General features: G+C 42.7%; 1 protein-coding gene across 1 annotated transcript; it reads left to right on the top strand.

Moving 5' to 3' along the window:
* Positions 1–4,282: 4,282 nt before the first annotated feature.
* LOC115972374 (stachyose synthase-like) lies at positions 4,283–7,646 on the top strand. Its single transcript, XM_031092645.1, has 4 exons — positions 4,283–5,772; positions 5,862–6,033; positions 6,143–6,513; positions 6,925–7,646. The coding sequence occupies exons 1-4, from the start codon at positions 4,297–4,299 to the stop codon at positions 7,501–7,503; spliced, it is 2,598 nt and encodes an 865-aa protein (XP_030948505.1). The 5' UTR covers positions 4,283–4,296; the 3' UTR covers positions 7,504–7,646.
* Positions 7,647–9,171: the final 1,525 nt, after the last annotated feature.

Genomic DNA, 9,171 nt, shown 5'->3' with positions numbered 1-9,171 from the left:
CGGCATGTTCGGTGACTGTGAGGTACATAAACAAATCCTCCCCAGGCTCCGGGGTCGTCAACCTCGGCGCCTTTGCCAAGTATTCCTTTAGCTCTCGAAAAGCCTCATCACATCTCTCATCCCATCGAAACCCCTTCCACTTTTTCAAAAGCTGATAAAACGGTCGGCAGCGATCGGTAAACTTCGAGATAAATCGGTTCAGGGCGGCCAACATTCCAGTGAGCACTTGCACCTCTTTAGGATTGCTTGGTGGTTTGAGGCGGTTCACGGCCTCTATTTGGTCGGGGTTAGCTTCTATTCCCCGAGTAGAGATTAGATATCCCAGGAACTTACCAGCCCCCACTCCGAAAGTGCACTTCTCGGCATTCAGGCGTAATTTGTGCCGCCGTAGTATCTCGAATACTCCCCGGAGGTCTTCGGTGTGCTCTGACTCAATTCTGCTTTTTACCACCATGTCGTCAATATAAACTTCAACCGTGCATCCAATTTTTTCTCGGAACATTCTCGTCATCATTCGCTAATACGTGGCTCCGACGTTTTTCAATCCAAACGGCATGACCTTGTAGTGATAGTTTGCATTCGGGGAAATAAATGCTGTCTTTTCTCGGTCCTCGGGCGCCAAGGCAATCTGGTGGTAGCCTTGGAAGGCATCTAGGAAGCTCATCCTCGGGTGCCCATATGTTGCATCTACTAGCTGATCAATCTTGGGCATTGGGAATGGGTCCTTGGGACATGCCTTGTTCAAGTCTGTGAAGTCCACAAAAACTTTCCATTTGCCGTTCTTCTTTTTCACTACGACAGTGTTTGCCAACCATTTCGGGAAGAATATCTCCTTGATGACTCCGGCCTCCTTCAGCTGCTGGACCTCCAGGTTTACTGCATCGACGTGTTCTTTTGACGCTCTTCTCGGTTTCTGCTTCTTCGGGGGGAATAGTGGGTCCACGTTGAGTTTGTGGACAATGAACTCGGGATCTACACCGGGCACTTCATACGGGTTCCATGCGAAAACATCTACGTTCTACAAAAGGAACAACAACATCTCCACCCTTTTCCGGTCATTCATGTTTGTGCCTATCTGGAAATATCTGTCAGCATTTGGAAGAATTCTTACTTTCAACACCTCCTCGGCAACGTCCGCCCATGGCGTGGAAGGTGGACGGAACAGCCTCCATGGTGTGAATCCACGGTCTCCCCAGGATTGCGGTATACGGTGCGAATGATCGGACTACTATGAATGTAACTATAACTCCCTTGCCTTCCATGTCCACTGGGAGAGAGATTTGCCCCTCGGGAATTACAACTCTCCCGTCAAACGAGACCAACGGCGTGTCATACTTCGCCAAATCCTGGGTCTTTAACCCGAGCCCTTCAAAGAGGTCCGGGTACATGACGTCAACCCCGCTCCCTTGATCAATCATCACCCTCTTCACCAAGAATCCGCCTATCCGGGCTGTCACCACCAAAGCATCGTCGTGAGGTTGGACCGTTCCTTCCAAATTGTCTTCTCTGAACAAGATGGCTAGCCGTCCAACTTTCTTTTTCTTCTTGGATGACCCGCGCAAGCCACTGTCAATACCCTTTTTGCCGCTGCTGTTCTTCTTGGTGCGGCATGGATGACTTCGATTACCCCCAGGGGTGGTGGAAGGGGGTTCCTTTTCTGTTGGGCGCCCTACTCGGCTTCTCGGTCAATGGAATCTGCTACAAACTCTTTCAGGTACCCTGCCTTCACTAGCTGTCCGAGATGATCTTTTAATACCCGACACTGCTCGGTGGTGTGCCCCTTGTCTCTATGATAGGTGCAGTATAGGTTTTGGTTCCTCCGAGATGGGTCGCCCCCCATTTTGTTTGGCCACCTGAAGAATGGCTCGTTCTTGATCCGTTCCAAGATTCTGTGCACGGGCTCTTTAAACGCCACATTAACCCCTTCGATTTGCATCTCTGGTTCATGCATTCTGAAGTCTCTTTTCGGTTTCGTCGGCAAAATGCTTTGCCGAGATCTCCCCACTAAAGGAGCTTTCCCCCTGCTCTGCAGCCGGTCATCCTCCAGGCGTTTGTACTCCTCTATGCGTCTCATCAGTTGCCTCATATCTTCGGGGGGTCTTCTCGTCAGCGACTCCCGTAATTCAGAATCTTCGGGGAGCCCCATCCTGAAGGTGCTTGCTGCAATTTTCTTGTTTCCTCCACCAATCTCGTTGTAGAGTTCCCAGTATCGGCTGGCATAACTCCGAAGGGTTTCCCCGACCTTCATTTTCATGGAAAGCAGTGCGTCAACTGGCTGTTGCACTCGACTGCAGGTCACGAACCTACTGCTGAACTCTTGAATCAGCTCGGCGAAGCTGTGTATAGAACCTTTCCGTAACCCATTGAACCATCTCAGTGCAGTGGAACCGAGACTAGAGGGGAATACCTTACACATCAATGCATCATTGTGTGCATGCAAAGACATCATGTGGATGTAATGGCTAACATGCTCCACGGGGTCTGTCCTCCCCTCATACGAATTGAATGGCGGTCGCATGAATCTGCTCGGCATTGGGGCCCGTTCAATTTCATCGGAGAATGGAGACCAGGCCGCCATCCGCAAGGCTCGGCTCATGGCGTCCATGGCGGCATTATGGTGCAGTCGTTCCTCCGGCGATTCTGATCCTTGGTCATCGTAACCATGCGACCGTGAGCGGTTCCGCCGATGACGTTGTTCCCGTGGTTGCCGGTATGACTCTTGGGAGCGTGATCGGTCTCGGGATCGTTGCGTACCAGATCGGCTGGAGCCCTCGCCCTGATTTCTCCTTTGCTGGGGGTTGCGATTCCTTTCATGTCGCCGACCCCTTGCTTCCAGCTCTAAATCCATTACCAGTCTGCGTAACCGCTCCAGCTCTCGGTCTCTATCATCATACTGTCGATGCGCCGAGACGCCTGAAACCGTCCGGTGTGTCTGGGCCGATCCTTCTCCCAATCCGGACCTTTCCTCCCCTCTTGGGTGCTCCCTATCTTCCCGCCGTTTCTGCCTTCTCTCCCTCCACGTTGATCCCCGAGAAGATCCTACGAAGCCGCTCAGTGCACGCTCTCCTAAACGCTCCTCAGACATTCCCCTCATTTGAGTCTCAGTCGAACCACAGCTTCGTAGGAGAGCCCCACGGTGGGCGCCAATTGTAGGAACCAAGTATAAGGCTTCTGGGCCTTGAATCACTTGGGCTCACAATTTATTTGTAGTGGGCTTGAGGATTTCCTACTATGGGTCGTTCTCGGCAGAGAGACTCAAAGTAACACTCAGTTGATACTCACTCACTTGGCCCTTTTCTCTCAATTTTTCTGAACTCCTTCTTCTCCCAACTTTCTTCTATTTATAGCCAAGGTTAGTGGGGAGATTATGATTACAGTCACCGTTAGTGCTACTGAAGGTCTAATATAATCTGGTTAAAGTGGATGTTTAGGTGAGAGGGCGGTGCAGCATTTATGATCTTGGAACTTGGTTCCATCTTGACCGATTATGTTCGCCAACTCAGTTTCCCGTGCATATCATGATTTCCCCGGACGTGACTCATACGCTTGCCCGGGAAAGCTTAACCGATCACCTCTTGGAACTCAATACCCAAAACTTGTTTTTACACTAAGGCAGTTTCAAGAAGGGCATAAGGTAACTGGACCTTTCTGCTGGGCCTGCGCCCAAAGCCGGTATGGGCTTGGGCCCGGGGCCTATATGGGCCTGGGCCCAAGGCCAGTATGGGCTTTGGGATCTTGGTGCCATACAAAAACAATGGCAATGAAACTAGGTTTCATCGTTTGATCCTTACCTTTAACAACATCAAAGAGATTATGATCATCTCAAGAAACCTTCACTGGATAGTAAGTCGAAGAGGTGCTAAAGGAGAATGACAGAAAGAACGCAAGAAGAAGCAATCTGGTTTTTTTAGAAAAACTGAAGAAGCAATCGGCAAGAAACTCAGAGAAGGATAGAGAGAACGACGTGAAAGGAACAATCTAAATTTTATTTTAGGTTTATATATTTAACCTACTCTACCAGTAACCTGTAACCCATTAAAATAAAATTAACTGTCAGGATTAAAACCCCACCAAATTTATTGTCATGATTTGTGTGGGTACCGTACCCCTTAAAAAAATAGAGGTACCGTAGAATGACCCGATCTCTTACTCCCATATAAATCAGGTTAGGGCTCCTTATCTTCCACGTTAAAACCAAAATTTTCTCTAGGCTTTGTGTTTTTTGAGTTTTCTTCAAAGGGTTCTCTATTTTTATCTTCCTCTGTTTTCTCTGTTTTCCTCTGAAATTCTTCAATCATGGCACCCCCTAACGACCCTGTTGCTTCAAAATTAAGTGTCCTCCAAGGGGAGAGATTGGAAAAGTATTTTGATTTGTCAAATGGGAAGTTTAGTGTCCAAGGTGTGCCTTTGCTCACTGAAGTTCCAACCAATGTCTCTTTTAGTCCCTTTACTTCAATCTGCCAATACTCCGATGCTCCAGTTCCCTTGCTCCAGCGTGTCCTTAAGCTTGATCATAGGGGTGGGTTTCTTGGATTCAATAAGGATGAGCCATCTGATAGGTTGATGAACTCCTTGGGTAGGCTTAGTGGTAGAGATTTTCTAAGCATCTTTAGGTTCAAAACATGGTGGTCTACCATGTGGGTGGGAAATTCTGGGTCAAATTTACAAATGGAGACCCAATGGGTGCTCTTAGATGTCCCTGAAATAAGGTCTTTTGTCATTGTTATACCTATAATTGAAGGCTCTTTTAGGTCTGCTCTCCATCCTGGGTCTGATGGACATGTCATGATTTGTGCTGAGAGTGGTTCTAGCCAAGTGAAAGCATCTAATTTTGATGCAATTGCTTATGTGCATGTGTGTGATAATCCCTACAACTTGATGAAAGAGGCCTACAGTGCTATTAGGATCCATCTCAATACATTTAGGCTCTTAGAAGAGAAAACAGTCCCTAATCTTGTTGACAAATTTGGTTGGTGCACTTGGGATGCCTTCTACTTAACCGTTGAACCTCTTGGTGTTTGGCATGGAGTGAATGATTTTGCCGAGGGTGGTGTCTCACCGCGGTTTGTCATCATTGATGATGGCTGGCAAAGCATCAATATGGATGGTGAGAACCCGAATGAGGATACCAAAAATCTTGTTCTTGGCGGGACTCAAATGACTGCCAGGCTTCACCGGCTTGATGAATGTGAAAAGTTTAGAAAATACAAAGGTGGTTCCTTGTTGGGTCCTGATGCTCCTTCATTTGATCCAAAGAGGCCAAAGATGCTGATCTCAAAGGCAATAGAGCTAGAGCATGCGGAGAAATATCGTGACAAGGCGGCTCAATCTGGAGTCACTGATTTGTCTGAATTTGAAAGGAAAATTGTCAAGTTTAAAGAAGAGTTGAATGAGATGTTTGGTGCAGAAGAAAGCAGTGTTTCGAGCCCAGGTTGTGGGAGCTGTTCTTGCAAGGCTGAAAACTATGGAATGAAGGCTTTCACAAGGGACTTGAGAACAAAGTTCAAAGGTTTGGATGATATTTATGTGTGGCATGCTCTTTGTGGTGCTTGGGGTGGTGTTAGGCCAGGTTCAACGCATCTCAGTACAAAGGTTATTCCCTGCAAACTCTCTCCTGGGCTTGATGGGACCATGGAGGATCTTGCTGTGGTGAAAATCATTGAAGGCGGGATTGGGCTTGTTCATCCTGATCAAGCTGTGGATTTCTATGACTCGATGCATTCCTATCTTGCCGAAGTTGGAATAACAGGAGTGAAAGTTGATGTCATTCATGTAGGTCTTCTACACAACCCCAGTTTTCTATTTTCTATTAGTTGACCTTTTATGTGTTTGAATAGTCCATCAATTAATTTTCAATACAGACTCTTGAGTATGTTTCTGAAGAATATGGAGGTCGGGTGGAGCTTGCAAAGGCTTATTTTAAGGGACTGACAAGTTCTCTTGCCAAAAACTTTAAAGGAAATGGACTAATCTCTAGCATGCAACAATGCAATGACTTCTTTCTCGGGACAAATCAAATTTCAATGGGAAGAGTTGATAAGAAAGTCCAACCAAACGCTCTTTTTCACTCTACAACTAGTTTCTAAACCATATAAAAATCTTAATATGATATGGAGGTTGATTTTGCTATTTTTTTATGTTACAGGTGATGATTTCTGGTTCCAAGATCCAAATGGGGATCCAATGGGAGTCTATTGGCTACAAGGGGTGCATATGATTCATTGTGCCTATAACAGCATGTGGATGTCCCAGTTCATACAACCCGATTGGGATATGTTCCAGTCAGACCATTTGTGTGCCAAATTCCATGCAGGATCAAGGGCCATTTGTGGTGGTCCTGTCTATGTGAGTGATTCAGTAGGCGGCCACGACTTTGATCTAATCAAGAAGCTTGTGTATCCTGATGGTACCATTCCCAAGTGTCAACATTTTGCTCTCCCAACTAGAGACTGCCTCTTCAAGAACCCTCTATTTGATCAGAAAACCATTCTCAAAATTTGGAACTTCAACAAGGTATCAATTTCTCTTTGAGATGTACTCTTTGATCAATCTATACTTGTACAGAAAATTTCATCTTTAATCAATAATAAGAATATTTTTGGATATGTTAGTTGAGAGGTCAGTTTCATTTTTCCTGTGCTTGGATAATGTTGAACTAATAGTCTAGTCACTGACACATAAAGTTTCATCTTAACTGTTTTTGACAACCACTAAAATCTCATTGTGATATTTTTCAAATATAACTTGGAATAACATCGCTATCACATAGATTCATTATTATAATCACTTTTATTATACATCAATCACAATAAACTGAATTAAACTGAATTGTGAAAAAAAAGTTAAGTGTCTTTACATTTATTGATTCATATTTATCATTTTTTTTTTCAAAGGCAAACATACTTAACGTGTTATGTTATACAGTTTGGAGGAGTAATTGGAGCATTCAACTGCCAAGGGGCTGGTTGGGACCCCAAGGAGCAAAGGATAAAGGGCCACTCTCAGTGCTACAAGCCAATGTCTGGTACAGTGCATGTCTTTGGCATCGAATGGGACCAGAAGATAGAAGCTGCTCAAATGGGTAAGTCTGAAGAGTACATAGTCTACCTCAATCAGACTGAAGAATTGGTCTTAATGACCCCCAAATCTGAAGCAATTCAAGTCACTATTCAACCATCTTCATTTGAGCTATTCAGCTTTGTGCCAATTGAGAAGGTCGACCCTACCATCAAATTTGCTCCAATTGGGCAAACAAACATGTTTAACAGTGGTGGTACCATTCAAGAATTAGAATACATCAAATCTGGAGCTGAGAAGAGGGTTAAAATCAAAGTTAAGGGTGATGGTGATTTCTTGGCATACTCAAGTGTGTCTCCAAAGAAATCCTACTTGAATGGGGCTGAGGTAGAGTTCGAGTGGTTGGTGGACAGTGGAAAACTGAGCTTGAATCTTCCTTGGGTTGAAGAGACTGGTGGCACATCTGATGTTGCTTTTGTCTTTTGAAGCTAATCTTAATTTATTTGTTTTAGGGTGTAATTTATCAGGGTGAGTGCCGTGGCTGGAATTTTTTTTTTTTTTTTTTTTGAGAATGAGATTTGATTGGTGTAATTAAGTTTCTCTTATTTGTTTGGTATTAATATTATATTAAGAAGGATATGATATTGTTAGTTTTATTAACACTGACTCGGCTAAGAGCAATTGGTACAAGGAAAAAAAAGGAAAGAGTTTCTTTTTGAGTTTTTACAAAGTATTTGGTAGTTTCTTAAACAGCTTTCATGTAATCATGTGGCATGAGCTCAACAAATGTCTTGAACTACTAATTAACCTTCCATTGAACTGAGATGTGCACTGATTTCTTCTCACTGTCTGTCTCAATTTCAGAGTATTCTTGAAGTTTTATATAATTAAGCTCTATTTAGATGAACTTTTTATATATAAAAATAAAATAAAATAATTATATATAAAATAAAAAAAGGAAGTTAGGCGGCAAGCACTTAGAACTATTTTGTATAAAGTGCTATTAAGTATTTTTATTTTATTTCATAAATATTTGTTTTCATAATTGAATTCAAAAAAATTAATTAATGGCTAATAATAAAATATAATAATTTTTTTTATTTAAGCTACTTATTTGTCTTTTAACAAGTTTAGAGATACAAAATTTTACATTTTTTTTTCATAATTAATAGTAATTAATAAAGGTGTGATGGTATAATTAGTTTTAATAAAAAAAATATTCATAATAAATTATATGAAAGTGATATATTATCATATTCAAAATTAAAAGTAAAAAAAAGTATTTCCCGGAGGCCGACAGTAAAAGTGTTTGTCTTTGCAAGGTGCTGAAGGACTGCCAAATGTGGACACGCGCACGAATGTAGAGAGGTTAGGAACTTTGTAGGGCGGTTTATATAATATATCACCGCTTTTTGAGGAAAAGTAATAGGTATTACACGGGGAAGCTTCATGCGGCAAAATGATGCCACTTTTATTAGAGCTAGAGCCTTGAGCCTAGAAGCTCCCCCCGCCAACCACTGCCACTGTTTGCATTTGCAATGCTTTGGTGGCATTTATTTATTTACAAATGCAAGTGACAGAAACACGTACACAAATTTTGAGGGAATATACTGATGGTTGTTAAAACTTACCTGCCAAAGTTTAATTTGTTCTTTTAAAGTTTCAAAATGTATGGGAGGATTCTTGGGTTCCAGTCTCCAGATAAATCGCCACAGTTAATTAAGTCATTTGGAAAATTCCAATTAGGAATGGAGGTGCGGAAATTAAGGATCGCTGGTTCTGGGCAAAAACTCCAAATCACTCAGTTAAAAATCTCTCTCTTCATCTAAACATGCATTAATGCATATATATATATATATATATATAGCTCTTAATTTCATGAAAGACACAAAATGATGCTATATATGGATCATTCTCCAAATTAACTGAAGGCAAAATCTCTAGCTAGCTAGGTTCACTCCAAGTTTTAATCCGGTGTGCCCATTATGGATCTTCATTATTTATTTGGTCAAAGCCTTATAGCTAGTTCAATAATGACTGGGGTTTTAAGCCAAACAAATTATCACTAAAGTCAGCTAGTTAGTTAGTTGATTTGGTGACTTCTCCCTTAAATCATAGTTTTGTAGACTGGAAAGATAGAGATGAATTTCTCAT

The sequence above is a fragment of the Quercus lobata genome, chromosome 12 (genome assembly GCF_001633185.2).
Source record: "Quercus lobata isolate SW786 chromosome 12, ValleyOak3.0 Primary Assembly, whole genome shotgun sequence".
Taxonomy (NCBI): domain Eukaryota; kingdom Viridiplantae; phylum Streptophyta; class Magnoliopsida; order Fagales; family Fagaceae; genus Quercus; species Quercus lobata.
This window is presented reverse-complemented; position numbering and strand designations above follow the sequence as displayed.